The sequence below is a fragment of the Polypterus senegalus genome, chromosome 13 (assembly GCF_016835505.1).
Source record: "Polypterus senegalus isolate Bchr_013 chromosome 13, ASM1683550v1, whole genome shotgun sequence".
NCBI lineage: Eukaryota > Metazoa > Chordata > Cladistia > Polypteriformes > Polypteridae > Polypterus > Polypterus senegalus.
The window spans coordinates 70,852,094-70,873,171 of record NC_053166.1 but is presented as its reverse complement, the minus strand read 5'-3'; the positions used below and the strand labels follow the sequence as shown (position 1 = coordinate 70,873,171).

The 21,078-nt window shown below is 35.1% G+C and overlaps 1 protein-coding gene across 2 annotated transcripts in view; it reads right to left on the bottom strand.

Moving 5' to 3' along the window:
* cxxc1a (CXXC finger protein 1a) overlaps positions 1–21,078 on the bottom strand; it is a 72,430-nt gene that overhangs the window by 15,569 nt on the left and 35,783 nt on the right. For both annotated transcript variants that reach the window (XR_005636154.1, XM_039774289.1), the window contains exons 8-12: positions 20,301–20,488; positions 16,519–16,726; positions 14,655–14,765; positions 9,973–10,022; positions 1,850–1,946 (exon numbers count right to left, since the gene is read on the bottom strand). Coding sequence is in view for 1 of the 2 variants with exons in the window: in XM_039774289.1 (XP_039630223.1) it covers positions 1,850–1,946; positions 9,973–10,022; positions 14,655–14,765; positions 16,519–16,726; positions 20,301–20,488 (654 nt within the window). In the remaining variant the exon portion in view is untranslated. The remainder of the gene's footprint in view (positions 1–1,849; positions 1,947–9,972; positions 10,023–14,654; positions 14,766–16,518; positions 16,727–20,300; positions 20,489–21,078) is intronic.

Genomic DNA, 21,078 nt, shown 5'->3' with positions numbered 1-21,078 from the left:
GGCATTGTTCTCAAGAAGCTGCGGATTTCTGGCCATTGTGGATTGCAAGTCAATGTAAAAAATAAATCTGGCCGACTGATAGTTCTGGATATTGCCATTTCATCAAGATATAACTGTTGCAATGCTCTTGGACTACCTTGATATGATGATGGTGTAATATCACTGCTGTACCTATTTTGAATTTGTCTGAACTATTGATATTTGAATTTTGAATGTGATCAATGAGACCTTGCATATGTTCCATTCTAAGTTTAGGTTGATTCGATTTAATAAAGAAGAGACGATTAGCTGCGACTTTTACATATGCATTAATAATGTAATGTTGCGATAGACATTGAGATGATAGAAGTGGGTTAAATTCATGGGAACATATTGCTAATTTTGAGTAGAAATATTGTGCGGATGTTATTCGTTTTGCTAAATGCGTTTGTTTCATATTGTACAACCATCCTGTTTCACCATCAAGGAACAGCAAAGGAAAGAGTAAAGGGTCAGCATGTGGCGATGTATTTGACATAAATGACGAAGCATGCTTTGTCTTTGGATATACATGAATATCTATTCTGTCTTTGATATCTCAATCTTTCGAAAGTATTATCGCTGACAATTCGGCACATGGGGGTTTATTATAAATGCGACTGTGATCTTTTGGATTCATATAGACATCCGAGAAAATATCTTTGTCCATGTGTTGCTGCTAAATCTCGTGTAAAGTGCAATACGTTTGAATGTATGGATTTGTATCCATTATTGGCTGTATAATATCTATTATATCGGATTGTTTAACCATTTCAATTGTATGTTGCATCGCTTCTCTGTGATCATAAAGATACACCTGACCAAATTGTGTTTTTTTTTCTAAATTAAACTTGTTGTAGCTGTAATTGTTGCGGGAACACAGTTGTGTAAATCAACGTTTTGTGCATTGAATGATGCTTACATGAAAAGATTATTGTAGACACATATATTTTGCCTGTAGTGTTTGTGGATTTCACTTTCACCAAACAACAAATCTTTGAATTCTTGTGGAAATGCCTCTTCATTAGGAAGTAGAAGTACGTTTCTTTGATGGCACCACGAATTAGATGATCTAGAAGTCTCCAACTTAAACTTTAAAGCCTTACAATATCTACATACTTCCGACATATCACCTCTGTCCATATATTCGATCTCTTTTTGCTGTTCCGTTATTTCACCTTGTAATAATTTCCGTTTGTTTGAGCAAATGCAATCTGTACTGTCTTGTTGTTGACCCTTTCGAATTTTAGGACTATCATATTTTTGAACTTGCTCTGTGTGTGTATCGTGCCAAGGTTTTCTGTGAGCCTTTCGAATTCCACTGCTGTCATAAACTGTAACCTGCTCCGCATGTGTATGGCGCCAACATTTTTGAATGTCTTTATGAAGTTCTACTGTGTCTTTTACTCTTTGTCTTTTATTTCTGACCCGTTTGGAACTGCAAGGTTTTCAATTCCACTTGTTCTGGGCTGATTATTACTTTCCTTGCCTAGGTCACTGTCTCACGGGAACATGCTTCCAATGGATGTCAGTATGACATGACTTGACAGTGTCATGGAAAGTTAAAGTATCTCCGCCTCTCTGAAATGTCTCTCTGTTTCTCTTCAGAAGATCACGTCTTGTCACAAGATTTTTTTTTTATAATAGAGAGAGACTAATCTGGTTTAACATTAAAATGAAAATAAACAGTAATATAAGTGAAGAACTAAATATTTAACCCTAAAAAATAAACCATTGACAACATTCAATTGCTCTAGACTTCGTAAATCTGTCTAAAAACATTTAAAAAGATGGTATAATTCATGGTGAACTACATTCTTTGAAAACTTACCTTTGGGTCCCTTGAATGCTCTGGACACAAAACTTGAAGGCGCTTGCAGTAAGTTTTGCTCTGTGGGTTGTAGACGTCACAGAAAAGACGGGTAGCCCTACAAAAAGAATATTAATACTATTACGAACTACAACAAGTTTAGAAAATGGATTCATAGTGCCTTTTTCTAGAGGGAAGATATAAATATGCATACCTTGGCCTACTATTCCTGACCATAATCATTCCATTTGACCAAAACCAGTATTTATAAAATTTTAGTTCATACTATAATAATTACTCAAACATTTAATTTACACCCTGAGCAGCATGGTAACAGACAGAGCAATCGTTTAAAAATCTTTTACTACATCATACATGTGAACAATGTTGCACACGGACACAAACAATATCAAATTTGGAAGTGATGGGTGTCGACGTCACACTCCTAGTAATCATATTGTTAGAATATTTATGGTTGACTTTTAATCTGGTGCATTTCATAAATTGTCACAAACAATATATGAAAAAGCTGCAGTAATTATTTTGTGTATGGAATACCTAAGTGTTATGCATCAATCAAAAGGTCTCACCCAACAGATTTCAATCAATTTCAACCATTTCTCCAAATGACCCAGTAAACACGAGCGACAGGCTGAAAAATGGAAACCACGATACACAGCTTTTCTTACATTTCATGCGTTTACGCAGAAGACTTCACAAAACAGCAGCAGATATCTACAAATGACACAGCAGCACTTACAGTAGATTCTCCATATCAAAACAAGTCTAAATATATTATTATATGATACATAAATCACGATATATACTCAAAACAAGAGAAATCGCGAGGCCACCTTTGGCAAATAGTGCCTCACATTTTCAGGACATTAGCTCGGACTCAATAGGTCATACACTCGCAAACTTCATACCACTGGATGGCAGCGATTTCCTGCGCTCTCACCTCTTATTCATGTGAATGCTTTTGTCAGACACACTTCCTGCACTCTCAGCTCTTATAAATTTTTTGGTTTAAGTCGTTTATGAAAGGTCCTCAGTTTTATCCTTTAAAGAAGCTTTTCTGGACAGTATTTTTATACATACAATCTATTTGTTTCCTTTGTTGTAGTCCTTTTCTGGACAATAATTTTATACATTCTAGATGACACCGAACCGAGTTTACAATTATCCCTCTTAAATTCAATGTTAGACAAATGGTTTTGTGGAATATCCTTGTACAAGATAAGGCATCCACTGACACACAATGCTACAGATGTTAACGTTTAAGAAGCTTTTTAAACATTTTGTATAAAGAATCAGTTGTTCAGATGTTTATATTTACAAGGAAGTATGAACCTACTGTCAAATTACAGAAACTCAAAATTGTCAGATTTAATTTTTATCTTATTTTTACTATATTCTGCTGAGCACGGCAAGATTACGTGAACCACACTGTACACACATTTAGAATGTCTGCTTGCATGACAGAAAGGTTCACAAATTTATTCCACTTTTTATGATTATGTGGGTGGCTGATGCTTAGATGTTGGGAGATGGGGTTTAAGATGTGCATCATGCATTTTCTATTTGCCACTAGGATGCCTTTCTTGTTCTTGGCTATTTGCACATTCACTCAGTGCTATGGCAGATATGAAGTGGCTTTTAAAGCAGCAGATTCTATGTCTATTAATGTTTGTTTATTTTTACTTATTTCAATGCAATTGGTGAAAGAGTGAATAAAGCAAAAGAAGAATTTGTTCAGGGGGTTAGATAAACTTTATTCAGCTAGATAAGATCTATTTAAGCAAAACAGTTATGAGTTAACTCACATGTGTGCGCACCTCTCATAAAGCAAATGCCAAGGAGTAAGTGACCCATGTAAGAGAGGACTATATTTACAAATACTGATCATTCCTTTGCGGAGGAATTCAGCATACTCTGAAACGGAGGAATACTCCTGTGTGCCCTAAATTGTACTTAAAAACAGCAGTGACTGCAGTCACATTATGTTACTAGAATATGAAAATAAGGACTTAAATTATTCAATAATAATAATAATAATTAATTAATAACCAAACAACAACATGGGCTAATGGATGCTTACAGTTGAAAAGTCATGCTATAGTAGGAAAAGTTTAAGAGTATAAACCCTTGGATTTTAAACATTTTGTTTTAAAAACTTGCATTTTTTATCTAAAATATTGAACAACATAATGTTCAGCCTAGCTGCAAGTGCTTATAAAGTAGCAAGAGCTTATTGACATTAATAAACGCTATATACTGATAAGTATTGCCTATTGCGCTCCCAAAATTATGTCCTATGTCCGAGAAATATCTGCCACTTATTTTCTTTGTGTGCACATAGTACACACTCGAGTGTGTCAGTCTCAGTAATATATGCATTTTTACTACTTGGTTTGCTCACTGCTTGCCAGAAACTCACTGTTGTTTCAATGTCTTGCGTTATAAAAGGTAAAACTGCCAGCACAGAAACACTTATTTTATACTTTATGACTGTGCATCATTAGCGTATGCAAAATGAGGAGTGTTGGCAAGGAATATAATACAAAACCTGTTTTACCTGGGACTGTCGGAGATCACTTTTTTGCATCATTTTATTTTGACTCAGTTGTGCAAATTTGATTTATAGAACTGATCGATCTGCAGCTTGTCAAAAAGACTGCTTTTACTGTAAAGTGCATTTTCGAAATGTCTTTCAAACTCATATTGGCTAAACATTTAAACAGTTTTTACTCACACCTCCACACAATGTGGAAAGAAACAGCACAACTTTTAACGTTCAATAGATCAATGAAACAAGTACAAATGATTTCTTACTTGTTATACACAATATCTGTGTGAGTCTCCTTTCAAACTATAGGCAGAATAAAGGACTACCACTAACAAAAGAACACTAATTTAAAATAAAAGAAAGAAAGATTTTGTTACTCGTTATAATACTTTAAGATCACTGATTAAATTATAATCAGGTAGGAAATAATGAGATCAAATAAAAAAAATACATTAACTTCACTTCAGAGGTGATGTTTAAAGATCCTGAAATATATGAAATAGAATTCTCTTCCAGTTGGTGCCAGGTTACAGAAAACCTACCAAAGAACCTAGTCTAACTTGGTACATTACAGAAGAGAAGGAGAAAATGAGAAAAAATATATTTATGATGGAAATATTTTTAATACAAATTCCATTTTTAGTTCTTCTAAATCTTTTCCAACTTTCATGTGGAGCTGCTAAGAGACTGCATTTATTTTCTTTTATTTAACAGCAGAATTTTTTCAGGCTACAGAAATTGCATTCAAGTATGATTGTAGTCAATTTAAAAAGAACACTGCAGAGCCTACACAAACACAGTATGAGTTACAACAGTTATGAAAGCAGAATGAATGAGTTGAATATTTCGGCTTAGGCAAACAAAGGCAAAGAAGAAGGCCGACTCAATGACTTAATGGAATAAATGGCTTGGCCACTGAATAAGTGAAGTATGCATGTGCTCAATTTCTCTCCCTCTCTGTCCACGTTGGATTTCCAAAAGGTATCCTTTTTCAAATTCTAAAGATGTGTCGGGTCATGTTAACTAGCCCCTATAAATTTAACCCCTTGTGTGTGAGCATGTTCTATGATGAACTGACACTTTGTCCAGGGTTGTCTTCTGCCTTGTGCTAGATTAAGCACTGGTTCCCTACAATCCTCAGATGGACAAGTAGGCTGAAAAAAATACATGGATAACTAGATAAACTACAGTGATGCCACTAACAAAAAGACAGAAAGTATGGGTGGAATGTTTTTATGAGTAAATAAAAAAAAATGACTAGAAAATATACAAAGAACTTCAGATGTACATAACAAATTTCTTAGCATAAAACAAAGATTGTGTATTATTTGTGGCATAATAACAAGCTAAGTGAGTGGTCTGTATTGTACTTTGTTGTTAGAGATGAAAGGTTTCAAAAATGTTAAGTAATTTCTGTGGACTATGTTGCATATGGCAAAAGACTAACATCTTGACCTTAACAGTCTTCTACAATAATTTACATAATACATCTAAGTGTGTTTTTTAATTAAATTTGCTGTTTAATGGCAATTGCAGACAGAATGCTATTTTATTTCTGAGTTTCATCAAATCAGTACTGAAAAGTAAGAAGAATGTGGTTCAAATAATTTAACATTTAAGGGTACCAAAGCTGTTGGACATATCAAGAAAAAAGGAGATCTCTTGACCAAAAATATTTAACTGCAGTTCCACCTCTTGTATTTATAGGGCAATGTTAGGAGTTTAAAAGAATACAGTAACCCCCTGACATGGATAACCCAGGTGATGTCACGTCATAGAATTGCAAAGCAAACCTTCATCTCTGACTGAAACACACTGAATTCAATAACATAACTTTAGGCTTGCCAATAGAACACATATTACAAAATTTGACAACTGTGACCATACAACAATAGTTAATGTGCAGAAGGATCAAGCTGTTGTTGGCTGTGCACTACACTGGTAAGTGTACATCAGAAGATCTTTCTTACTCTTGGCCATCAAGCACAGGGTTTGGCAGACTTCCACCTTTCTTTCTTTATTCTAAAAATATGACTTCCACATAAGCTGCCTAGTGATAGTAAACCTCATTCCTGGATTATTTTAATTTATACACACTATTGTAAGAAGAAATAAGGGGCCTGAATGCATTGTACATGTGCTGTCAACAAGCTCTATACAGTATCAAGTTGTATAACTTTCTGTCAAGCCACAAAGTGTTGTCAAGGCCAAAGAGCAACACAACTGGTTCTACTGCCAAATCTGGGTTATCACTGTTGGAAGTTCAATTTAAGTTTACTGCCATGTGTACATAGTGCACATATTCTATTTTACTTGAAAAGTAATAGTCTCACATTATTCATTAAAACTTGCCCGAAAAGTTTCAGTCTGGCTTTAATACTAGTCATAGTACTTAACATTATCAGCTTATGTGGTTAATGGTATTTTAATGTCTTGTAATGGAGTAAATGCTGCTGTAATTATGTTGTTACATTTTACTGCAGCTGTAGATCCTTTAAATTAGGCACAAGTACAGTGCCTATGTGGTTTAGCTTATACTTGTTGAATTGATGTCAGTATGCACACAAATGTGAACATAGTAGTTATGTTAAATATGGTGCCCCTCAGAACTCATTACTTGGATTGTTACCGTTTTCCCCTTACATGCTACCTCTGGGAGATATAGTCAGAAGACATAATATCTATTTTAATTTCTATGCTCATAATACTCAGCTTTATCGATCCTTCAGAAAAAATTACATTCCATGTACTGTGTTTGATATTAATGGTTTCAATTAGTTAAATAACTGGATGACAGATAAACACTTATCTTTAAATGCTCAAATGTTGAATGTATGATTTATAATAGCTCTGTAGCACCAGGGATATGTAGGTGGGACTCAGAAAGTGCAATTGTGAGATAAAGCACTCAAAATGAAAGTGAGGGGAAAAAGTAAAAGATATTAAAAATGCTGTTAAGTGAATCATTTTTATTTGGCAGCCATTGTTGGACACACCTTGGGAGTCTGTAGTACAGCTAGTGTCTGTGCTACACAGAATCAGGCAGGGATCTGCAAAGTCTAGAAAAGACCTAGATGCATGTAAAAATGGAATAAATTAATATATTATATTCCTCAAAGGAATCTGTAGTCAGATACAGATATAAACACTTGAGGCAAAGTTAAAAAAAAAAAACACCTGAGCAAGGAAGCCACATCAGAAAATGCAAGGCTGGCAAATTCAGGCAGATAACCACACATAGGAGGCCATTACAGCAGGTAAAGCCCAAGGTACATGGAAGTTTAAGAAAGCATTGGGCAGACGTGCACAAGAGGAGCAACACAGATACAGAAAAAAAGACTTGCTTTATTTCATTTGATAAATACTGGATGATTTTTGTTTTTAATCTGTGACTGCCCAAATGATTATTAAGTACCTGCCTCTCTTCGTTTTTACTCACATTAACTGCTTAACAGTTATTGTAAGCTGTTGCATCTGGCTGTAACTGCACGTGTGTATAAATTATTATCAGTAATGGGCTGTATTTAGAAAAAAAACATTGCTTTTCAAATATCTGAATACAGGTTCGGCTCTGTCTCTTTCTCTGACCAAAAAAAAAAAAAAAGCCACTGCTCTAACACCAAACTGAACATTTTAACATTACTAAAGCACTATTGTTTATTTAGTCACTTCAGCTGATGCTCAATAAATTCTGTCTTTTTACAAACTCATTACCTGTTTATGATGTACCAAGTTAGAACATTAGAACTTAAAGAGTTAGACGAGAATGGACAATTCAGCCCAACAAAGATCGCCTATCCTATCAACTTAATTCTTCCAAAATAACATCAAGTCATATTTTGAAGGACCCTAAAGTCCTACTGTTTACTACACTACTTGGAAATACAAGTTTCCAAATGTGCCCCTACGTTCCTGCTGAATTCATTTTAAAGTTACAGACTTGATCCACTGTACTAATTCTCTTCATAATTTTGAATACTTCACTCATGTTACCTCTTAATATCCTTTTGCTTAAACTGAAAAGGCTCAGCTGTCTTAATCATTCTTCATAATTCATCCCCTGTAGCCCAGGAATCAACCTAGTCTCTCTTCTCTGGACTTTTTCCAGCGCTGCTATGTCCTTTTTGGAGACTAGAGATCAAAACTGCACACAGTACTCCAGATGTGTTATAAAGATTGAGCAGAACCTCCTCGGAATCTAACTCTACACATCATGCTATATAACCCAACATTCTGTTAGCCTTCTTAATGGCTTCTGAACACTGTCTAAAATTTAAAAATTATGACTCCACTAAGACTCCTAAATCCTTCTCATAAAGTGTACTTTAAATTTTCAGACCTACTTCTTACATATAATGCTTTACATTTGTTTACAATAAACTTCATCTATCACAAATCTGCCAAAGCCTGTATGCTGTCCAAATCCCTCTGTAATGATTGAATGGATTCTAGATTACCTGTTAATCCACCTAGCTTGGTATCATCTGTGAACTTGACCATCTCGCTACTTACTGTATATTCCTATCCAAATCATTTACATATATTAAAAATAGTAGCTACTCTAGCACTGACCTTGTGGGATACCACTCTCCCAATTCTGATAAGGTTCCTCACACCATCACCCCCACTTGCTGTGTTTTAGCCAATTGTGCATCCATCTACACACAGAACCTTGACCTCTCTCTTCTTTTAGTTTGATGCTCAACATGGCACCTTATCAAATGCTTTCTGAATGTCAAAATAAATAATATTGTATGCTCCACTTTGATTGTTATCTTTTTGGTGCCTCCTCATAGAATTCCAGCATGTTAGAAAAAAAAAAAAAACATGACACCCAATTCTTAACCCATGCTGATAAGTTATGAGAATCTGAGTTATGAGTAAAGCTGCAACTACATGGAATACTGGAAAGCACTTGACTTAGATCCAATTTTGATACTTCTAGATTGTAAAAAAAAAATACTAATGAAAAAAGACTAAAGTGATCTCTGGAAATCATGTTATAAAAAGGAGATAAACCTTTTGCTACTCTATTCAACTGATTAATTATACTTCTTAATTGCAGTTTTAATCTCAAAAAATAATAATAGTACAATGATCCACAAAACAAACATTTTCAAAATGTTATACAAAGCAAAGCATTAATAGTGTGCTGCTGTATTCTAGAACATGACGAGCTACAGTATTTAAGCACATCTACATACAGGGTGGTCCAGATCTAATTACAGTATGCAGATCCAGATCATCTGGATAACTTTGATTTATGTGGGGACGATTCCAGTTCGGCGCAGAGACGATTCTTCACGTCGTCAGTTCGCACACTTCTCGATGGTCCGGGACTTTTCGGGTGATTTTTCTATGTAATAAACTTAATAAGTCATAGCGTAATGAAAATTGTGTAATTAGATCTCGACCACCCTATAGATAAATCATTTCCCAGCACATTAAAATTGATATCAAAAACACAGAAAACACAAAATGATTTTTATATTCATAACATTTCCTTTAACAACTTTGAGATTACTTATGTTTTTTGTTAAATCACTAAATGTATTTCAAAATACTGCATACTTACCCTTCAATCCGAGTTGGATACATAGATCCAAAAGATGTTTGGCTCTCATACTGTAAGACAAAAAACAAAAGTGTTCAAAAATTTCTAAGCATTAAAATTAAAATTCAACCTGGCTGTTTGATTGCAGCTTCAAACAGATTCACTCAATCAGTGAAGCAGACCTGGAAAGGTTGTATGTCATTTGCACTGATAAAATGAGAATAATACCAATGATTTTAACTGCTGCTAAATCATTCACTCCAAAAGATCTGCAGCAGGAGATGTGCAGAAGAAATAAAGATGTTTGCATAACTAGTTTTACAAAGAGTGTGCATGCCAATTGCTGAACCAAATTACCTAAAAACTTTAAGGGAGCTTACAAAGACGTTTCTATTGTAAAACACGTTCTCTGCCGGTGCTAAAGCATGTGAACACAGCATACACCTTCGTACTCACATATGATTTTTGGACTGCTCTAACTGAGAGCTATATCAAAATAAAGTGATACCACTTAGTTGAAAAACGAAACATAAAATCATTGGTATTATAAACACAATATTTTCCAGTGCACCAAATAATCGACATAAAAACTACAAATCTAAGTGTTGCAACAAAAATATGAGGGTCTCACAGCTAAACAAGTCGCATGTGTTTATGATTACACAAGAAACACTGTAGTTGCTTAATCATCTACTGTACCCTAGAATACTTCAGTAGCATATTTTACTCACAAACTTCAATAATAGGTTAAATATGTATCTTAACTATGGCAGGAAACTACTTCAGCGTAATATGGACATATTATAATTAACGGGCTAAGCATATGCCTGGCTGCCAAGCGTGATCATAATGCTTTCTTCAGTGCTTCACTTTTCAGTAATGTGAAGAGACAGTTTCTTAATATGTTTTCTCATAATGTGGAAAAAACATTTTCTGGGAAACTTATCCCTGAATTATTTTTGTGTTACTGAGCTATGTGTCTCTTATCAAAAATCACTGATTATAAATCAAATGATAGAGGTCAACCATGATTATGAAATGTGATAACCATTTGCATCCTTATTTAGATCTCTATGCACATAATATCTACTGACCCAGAATATCTTCTAATGATTAATATATAAAAATCTAATCAATAATAATAAAACTGCTCATGCTGATGACTCTGTTTGTTGCTCGTTCTATTGCAAGACCACTGTGTCTATCAATAAAGTGTAGGATTGCTATAGGAATTATTCTCCAGACCCAAACTACTTAAATAGATGGACTGAATGTACATATAAAATAAAGTCTAAAGCATCTGAGACAAAAGTAAATGTTGACTGCAAAAGAACTAGAAAAGCTATATTTGAATGGTCAATGAAGAACTGGTATTTATGCATACATTTATATGTAGGCATATCTTGCACAAGGTTGGGATCAACCCTGGATGGCATACTAATGCATCAAAAAACTGAGAATTTCAGAGAAAATCATCCAATTTTAAATGCTAATTTCAACACGCTATGCTGTTTGCTGGACTCACAGGGTGACTTTAATCAATTAAGAAATGCTAAAATGTATGTTTTAAGCAATGATTAAATCACTGAAAACTGGGTGCATTCCCAATGTAGCAAACTGTAGGTGAAGATTTTTCCATCCATCCAGCATTAGCATGGGCAATCCCGGAAGCAATGGATAAAAGGTCAAGGACTTTCACAAAACTCCTCTGTGAAGCTGGTACCAGATGCATTTCCTATTTCTTTTAAGGCCACTTTTTTTGCACACAGAACATTATTCACTAAGCAGAACTGCTTTGGTAATACAACATTAAGATGACACAGTCTGAGGGAGGTCATGAGGGAGACTGGAAGCTGGCTTTTTAATTTTCAATCAGCAATCTGAAAGGGCCACAGTGGATTACCTTCATAACTATTGGGGAAACTTTTTCAATACACAAATTATAATCATATTACATTTGCTGATTTGAACTTTTCTTTTGTTGTCTTCATGCTGTTCATTTTCAAAGCAAACTTTTCCCTGTTCATGCAAGTGTGACTCTGACTTGCATGGGTCAAATACTCACCTGACGCTAGGATGTAATGGGTAGTGAGTACACCTTACTTCAAACTATCTGAGTAAAGCTTATTGCACTCCAGAATTCTAATTTTGTTTGCTTTTCTTCTAAGCTACAACAATATGTCCAAAGGGCAACTGAAAACAAACAAATCAACAGCATATTGCAAAATACTTTAAAGAACGTTGTTGCTCATAACAGAGTATCACAGGACTGTTTTAGAACATATCCCTTAAAAAGAAATGATAGGCACACAATGTCAGAATGTTTGTATTATAAGGGTAAAGTAATGCAGAGATATCAAGCCCTTTTCACAAGCTATAGACCACCAAATTCAAACTGTGGTGCCAGAGAACAGGCAGGCTTGCCATATTTGCCTCCGTAAAATACTGGCCACTTACAAGTCAACTGGCCATTAGATATGGGAAAAAAACGGGGCATCAACACTACTAAAAAAATTAACACTTTCTTAGGAAAATAGTAGTTTGATCTCACATAAATGTAAGCTTCATTGCTGAAATTCACTGCTGAAACTCTATACATTCTCACCTCTGTGTTTTTTGCACATTAAAGGCTATAATCATATGATTCAAGTCAGCATCATATTTCAATACTGCAGCCAATGTAGAACAAGATGGTAGGTTTTCATTTCTTCAACACAACACATCTCTTCCCAAGATTTACTGTGGTAATTTTTTAACATTATTGAGCAATCAAAAACATATTGAGGATTATTTTTTAACACATTTCTATACAAAACAAAGTGCAGTGGAAGACAAATGCAGTTATTATAACTACAGTGGAACCTCTAGATACCATCACCTCTGTATACGAGAAATTCAAGATAAGAGGAAAGTATGAGCGAAAAATTCGGATCTAAATACGAGTATTGGCTCGCGTAACGAGCCACGAGTCAGGCTGTGGTTATGCGTGACGCGTTTTCCAATCCACCTCGACTTGGGGATTCACCCAAGCTGACGCTGCCAGCCCGTCAGCTTACTCAGTGTTCCTTGTTCTCCCGTAGCGTGAGGATCTACGCATTTGTGCGCTTGTGATTTCATTGTTTCGCTGTAGCAGTTCGCAGTATAAGCGTATCCAAAAATATTGCGGACATGCAGACGGAAAATAGGAGACGATTGCCCTCAAGAGGAGTACTAGGGTGTTGTACCGTATTAGCCATTATGAATGTAGAGAAAAGCCAAGCAAAATGACACCTTTTATTGGCTAACTAAAAAGATTACAATATGCAAGCTTTGATTACACCTTGCCTGAAGAAGGGGCCTGAGTTGCCTCAAAGCTTGCATATTGTAATCTTTTTAGTTAGCCAATAAAAGGTGTCATTTTGCTTGGCTTTTCTCTACCCTCAATAGGAGAGAGAGAGAGAGAGAGAGAGAGAGGCGAGCAAGCAAGAGAGATAAGGAGAGGGGGGGGCGCGGGAGCGAGCAAGAGAGATAAGGAGAGAGAAAGGGGGGCCGCCAGTGAGCAAGAGAGATAAGGAGAGAGAGACGCGCACGAGAGAGAAGAACCATCAGCTCAGTTATGATCACATGACGCTCAGCAGACAAAGTGTATCCACACTTATTTATCAGTGTTATTTGTTAGAAAAATTGATTTTTATGTTGATATTTTTGGGGGTGCGGAACGGATTAACTGGATTTCCATTATTTTCAATGGGGAAGTTTTGTTCTAGATACAAGAAATTCGCTATACAAGCTCAGTGCTGGAACAAATTAATCTCGTATCTAGAAGTTCCACTGTATTAGTATTCTTAACATATTTACAAATGATGCTGTCTAACACAATGTAGGAAAAGTTATTAAAATGGCAAATTTATCGAAGAGGAAAACTGTAGATATTATGTCTTGAGAATTATAATCAACTTTTGATACATCTAACCATCACGTGGTAGTGTTGTTTTCATTTTCATACATATTGGAATGAGAGTTAGCTATATTTAGCAATAAAGCCTAATGATGCTTCCTTAACCGTATAATTAATTAACAGCTTCAGTGATATTCTGTTATGCATGGTGCCCAGTAAGTAAAAAGACAGAGATTAGAAGTTGGAGGGGAAGCAAGTAGTGTTTCCCAAGGAGTTTAGAGCACAGATGATCTGGCAGCCCCAGGGCACATGCCTCACCTCTAAGAGGCCAGACAGACTAATGAATGAAGGACAGAAACACATGGTCTCCTAGCTGGGTAAAATGGGACCACACTGTCTCAGGTGTTACTGCAAATATGATTGGCTTTAGTTAGGAGGGGAGTTACAGTGATGACTCAGTGTGGAAGAAGACAGGCTAGGTTCATGTAAGAATGAGAGGAACACAGAGAGAACAAGGTAAAATGGGAGAGTGTTCTGGTGTTAAAGGGAAGATAACTTTCTGGTTCTTCTTCATTTGAAACACTGTTTTGTTCCTGCATTGATTTCTTCATTCTGACATGAATAAAAATGCACAGGAAGGAGGGAAAAGAACAAAAGTGGAAACATTAAGCAGCTCAATGAAGCAACCAGTAACAGAAATATCATATAAAATCTGTTCCATCTGTTGTAAGTAAAAGATACTTGAGGCTCTTAAAAATATATAAACACTATGCAAAACAGGGTAAATTAGCAAACAAGCATATAGGACAAAGTAAAAAATACAAACCTTGGCATAGCATCTTTCCATGTGTCGCAGTGCCACCTTGGGGTTGACCGGATGACTGCAGGATACACAGAATATCTGAAGGTCTGTGTCATCACTATCACCTTCATTCACCTGGACAAAAAACAAAAAGAAAAGAAAGTGAATATAAAGGATCATTTTCAAATTTATTAAGTTATATTATTATTATTATAATCAAGGTGTGTTGTCACTGAGATACTTTTTCAGCAAACATATAAATAGTAAAAAGAAGCCACCACTCCGCATGAATTACAACTGCAGCTAATAGAGGTGGACCAGACTGGGAGTGGGGGTGGGTTGGAGTTCTAATTAAATTAATTGAATGACACGTGTCCTATTTCTACCAGATAATGTTCCTGTGTATTGATTCACATCCTGACACTGTACAATTCCCTTTGCAGTTTGGAAATACTCACTTTTTTTTTTATTAATTTTATTGCAATCCATAGAGAGAAAAGCCAAGCAAAATGACACCTTTTATTGGCTAACTAAAAGATTACAATATGTAAGCTTTTGAGGCAACTCAGGCCCCTTCTTCAGGCAAGATGTAATACAGAAACTAATTTTTTACATTTAAGAGTTTTCATTTAAAAATTTACCATTGTTGTTTCTTGTCCTAGTGTGTGGATATAAACACAGGAAACTTCAGTTTCTGTATTACATCTTGCCTGAAGAAGGGGCCTGAGTTGCCTCAAAGCTTGCATATTGTAATCTTTTTAGTTAGCCAATAAAAGGTGTCATTTTGCTTGGCTCTTCTCTACATTCATAATGGCTAACACGGTACAACAACCTAGTATTGCAATCCATACAAATCAATCAAGTTTTTAAGAAGAAAAACTGAGTTAAGGACAAATCGATCCCCAGAAATACTCACTTTTTAATTTAATTAAAAACAAACCAAAAAAAAACAAACGCTCAATTAGGAAATACTCACTTTTTAATTGAGCATTTTTTTTTGTTTAGTTTTTAATACATAAGTATTTATACAAGAAAATTATCTCATACCATTAATATGGTATCAACTGTGAACATGACAGTAATCCTTATTACATATCTGAATCAGAAAGGACTACTGAAGAGACATTTCTACTATAGCTGGACAATCAAACTGTCAAAAAATGCAGCTGCTGTGAGACTCATGCAACTGGTATATTTTGGAAGAAAATCAATATAGTATAGTACTGCAATATACTGTATTTTGTACAGCTTAGTCATGAATACACTGAAGACAAGCAACATAGTTGTTTTCTGAATACTTCAGGAGATGATGGAAACTATAGGTGCAGAGGTTTCTAATTTTTACTTTCATGTCATTTTAGCAAAATCAGCATTAGTGATGTTTTTTGTAACAGATTACTTGTGATATCCTATCCAAAGAGTGGCTTCAGATATCGCTTTGTTGCCTTCTTCATGTGTACACCTTTCCTTACATTAATCTCATATTTTGTACACCGTTGTGAAAGCAGAGGAGAATAAGCACCTTTCCCTCAAACAATGATAAAAATATGTGATAAAATTTAATTAATTCCACTTTAGTTACAGGCATACTTCTGAAACAGAGAAAGTATATGTGATGAAACTATTATTATTTCCATGCCAAAGTGGACATATTTGTCAAGTTTTTTTTTTTAACGTTTCAACAAAACCTCTTTTGGAGATAGACTATTCTTTAAACAAAATTACTGAATACAGCTTCACTTAACAAAGCAAATGTCTACAGCAAATGACAGCATGGTATAACTGCAAAAAGTAAGTTACATTTTTAAAATACTAAACATAACTTTCAAACATTTTCAGAAAATTTCACATTTCATTGACACCAACTTTTTTGTTAGGGCCTACATACTTCCTCATCATGCTGCACAGCCTGTTGTTTGGCCTTGATGATGATGTTCTCAAGCTCATGGAAGCGTCGCTCCATTTCTTGCAACTTCATTCGTGCTTGATGTTGCTCACGTCTGATTCTTTCCAAAAGCTTTTTTCCCTGTTCCTCTGCAATGCACGGGCTCTGTTGCCACTGCTGAATTCGCTGGGGCAGAATTTCATAAATGCGACTGCAGATTTAAAAACAAAAAGTATGGAACTAAAAAAGATGATTGTTAAACTGAAAATAAGTAAATGTTCACATAAAAAAGATAAGAAGTGAGCAAACAGAGAGTGAACACTACACAAGCACCGTAGGCTACTACAGAAAAAATAACTGTTTTGAAGTAAGTTTCTTTCTTATGATTTTTTTTTTTTTTTAATGTTTTCCTTTTAGTTCTTTGTATTTTATTTTTCACTGAGCATTGCTGTGTTGACCTGGAGCATGTAAAGTTACATTAATTCATAATTGCGTTTCAAAGCTTGTTTAATCCATTTCAGGGTTACTGGGAGCTACAGAATAGTTTTGCTGCAACAATTACAAGGTGAAGTATTTCACTTAAATAAATCAAATGTTTTTCACTCATACTAGGATAAGTTTATATATATATATATATATATATATATATATATATATATATATATATATATATATTTTCTGTTCACTACAACATTTCTTTCTCATTACTGTTTTGTTTTTAGAAGCAATATTAATTCTGCTGTAATTTACAATTTCAAACAAACAACATTCTTAAACCAACTTAATTCAATTCAGTGTTGCAGGAGTGTGGAGCCTAAGCAAGGAGGAGCAGCACAAGGCAGTAACTGTCATGGAGAGAATTTCTTTGACTTCAAAGTTAAGACAAGTTTCCTCACTGGCACAGATGTTCCCTTTGGTGCAACTCTTAAGCAGTAATCTCCGTAAGGATATGAAAGCTAAAGCTTCCAAGTTTGAAACAAATATGTATCTTTGTCAGGGCTTTACATTCAGATATTCTAATTATTTAGATTTTTTTATCATTTATTTCATTTAAATTTTCTACTGCTATTATTTGATTTTAATAAATATTGTTTTACTTTTACATTTTTATACTTTGTCTGCACATTCTGGGTGACTAAGGTATATACTGTGCACCTGGTGTAAGTATATTGCCACTACTTTCTTACAGCATTAGTGGCTGAGGAGGGACGCCAGTGAGGAATAACACACTGTTGGCAAGTGGTAATAATTAATGTGATTCAGCTTCCAGTTTCTACAGGAGTCCCTTCTGCTTTGCTCAATCCAAAGCTATGGAGTAAAGATGAGAGAAAGTCTGTGCAGGTATCATTCAGAATCAGTGTTTGATAAGATGCATTTGGGTCTGTGGCAATGTGCAATTTTAAATAAAAAATGTATGGTTTGGTTGGCCCCGAATGTTTAAGGGGAAGATTGGGGCTGATCGCACTTGTAAGTAGGGGTGTGGTTGATTTTAATTTCCTCATGGTCTCTATATGATTTGTAATTATGACACCACACCCACAAAAGTATAAAGGACTGGAACGGAGAAAAAAATGAAGAAGAAACAAGAAAGAGAGACAGAGGTTAAAGGAAAGGATTGAGAGACGGAAACACAAAGAGCCAAATTCAAGATAAAGTGTGGAGGAAAGTTGTTGGGTATGTCCTTGGGAAGAGTGAACGAATGGAGTTGTTCCAGCTGAACACTCCAGGAGAAACAGCGACCAACCACTTTGAGTGGGCTCCTGCAAATGACAAGATATGATGATGGTGGGAGACAGTAGAAGGACATGCATGGTCCCCAAAAACACTAAGAGATAGCACGGAAATAAGCCAGGCTTATGTGAGAAACTTTATATCATGCCTAGGAAAGAACTTTTGGCCATAATTATATGTGGGATGATGGTACTACCAGTTTTCAGATTTATGTAATAATTAATATCTAATAAGTAATACATTAGAACTAATTAAGTATTGTTGTTTGAATCATGTTTTAATTAAACCTGTTAACATGAATACATTAACTAGATATGAGTTGATTTGCCAACAAGATACAAAGCTTGGTTTTTAAATTGTGGCTACTTGAAGGAAACCAGTGGCAAGGTTGCATGTGACATTTTATAAGGCATCATATAGCCTGCTACCAATATACTCAGTAAGGCTGAGAGGTCTTCTCTCTGTCTTCTGATAATCTGTTTTTTTATCAGTCAATGTTTCAATTTAAATATATATATCACTTATACTTTACTCCTTGAATTCTCTTTTCTAACATTTTCTGCCTCAAAATATCCCTTATTTTGGATTTTTCTCTCTTTTCCTCACTTCTTTTCACTAGATGCTGTTATTCATAGGGACTACTATGGTTGCAAAATTCCTGTTAGCCTCTTACTGAAAATCTACCGATTGCCTTTTTTCATTTGTTATAAAATTTTCTTTATACACTTTACTTCTACTTGAATGGTATAGATTAACGGGTATCCGGGTCCAATATTCACAGATGGAAACTTAGTTAAGGACTGGATGGCAATTTTCCAGTGTCTCATCCTTAACCTTCCCTATTTGATTTCTTCCCTTAAAGTAATATTCCACCCAAAAAAGGATTTTTTAATATGTTACCTATGTGTTACATAGTGAAAAAAATATTTAATCTCAAGTTTTCATATAGAGCAGAGGAAAAATGTTTATGATGTAATACAAGCCAACGGCAACCTATTCTATACAATGGACAAATGAATCCAACTTTACTTGTGTCACATAATTCACAGTCTGTTATCCAGTCATAAAACACATGCATTTTTTTGCTCAAATTATGTTAAACGGATACTTCCAGAAAAATCAAAGCACATCAATATAAAATAAACATAATTCACATGAGATGGAGCTTTTGAATTAAAGACAGGACACTTGACAACTAAAAGGAGAGAGGCAGATCTTTAGTTCAAAAGCTCAGTCGCATTTGAATGTATTTCCTGTTTATGCTCTGCGCTGACCTTTCTGGAAGCATCTATTATTGTTAATGATATTTTTAACAAAAAAGGCATATGTTTAGCATGTTGTGAGTAAATGACTGATTAACTTACCTGTGGATTATGCAACATGAATAACATGAGATTCTCTTCTCCCCATGGATGGTTTCATTTTGTTTTCCGTTTAACATTATTGGTCATGATTGGCTTGTATTATAACAAAATTTTTGAATCTGCATTCTCTATGAAAGTATCTGCGTTTGTGTGTGTGTTCGTGCCCTGTGGTGGACTGGCATGCTGCCCATGTGTTGTTCCTGCATTGTGCACTATGACTGCTAGGAAAGGCTCCAGCTGCCCTGTGACCCTGCCATAAAAACATGAGATTAAAATGTTTTTCTCAGTCATCACTATGAAACACATGGGGGAAATAACATAAAAAAATGATCAATTTTGGGTGGAGTGTTCCTTTAATCCCTTCTCGTACTGGTGATGGCAAAGTGTTCTTGATTTTTTTAAAACTGTAATTATTGTTTTAAACTGTCAACTGTGTGTCTCTTTCTTACTTTTTACTATCAATAAAAATCTTTAGCACAAAAAATGATGGGTTATTTAATAATGTACTTGCACGTCATACTTCTTCAAAAGAATAAGAAAAATTCTGCTATATACATGTTAACACTAAAAGCAATATACAGTATTTGGAATCTAAAAGCTATACTAGTGCAAATAAGCATAGGAAAAGTGGCAATAAAATGCTTTTAATGTAAACGGAGCTTCTTATCAACCTCGACCCACCCTACTTACTTGGCAGCCAGCTTCATGCCACAGTCCTCAGAGCAGTACTTGGAGTTTGAGCGTGCCACTTCCACGCAACCAGGTCCCAAGCATTGTCGCAAGCCCCCTGAATCCTTAGTGTCACCTCGATCACTATGCTTAGTCTTGTCTCTGTGTTTTTGCTTCTGTTTATGACGACGATATTTGTAGTCTTCTTTCTGAAAGACAAATTACAAAGCTATAATTATCGAGAGCTAAAGGGCATATAAAAAAAGTGACAAATTAGATATTTATTACTAAAATTACCACATTTCCATTACATTTAGATTTTTTTCCTAATCATTCTCTAATGAATTTTAGTTTCTCAAAGTAAGTCTTCAATGAATAAAGAAGAAGCAGGAAAAGGAAGGATGAAGGGAAATTTAAACATGATCGTTGAACAAACAATACATTTGATAAGAGTGCCATTCTATCACAAGCAGTGTATAACATTCAAAATATACACATACATACAAGTACGTTTACATTTTTATTTGTATAGTTTAATCTTAAATAACAAAACTAACATGTTAACACAGTAGTACACTGTAAATTTAATCAAAACATTTATAACTGGCTAAGGTAAACAATACTCCAATTAGCTGTGAACCACTGAGATTGCACAGATTGTGAACCAGCTGAAGGTAGGAAAAGATGGATGGATTTGAGGTATCCACAGTGAACTTCTCCAGGCTGGTGGCAAGGCATGAGCATGGAGTCTGAGTGTCTGGGCTTGTGACTGTCATGGATAAAAACCAAGATCCAAGCC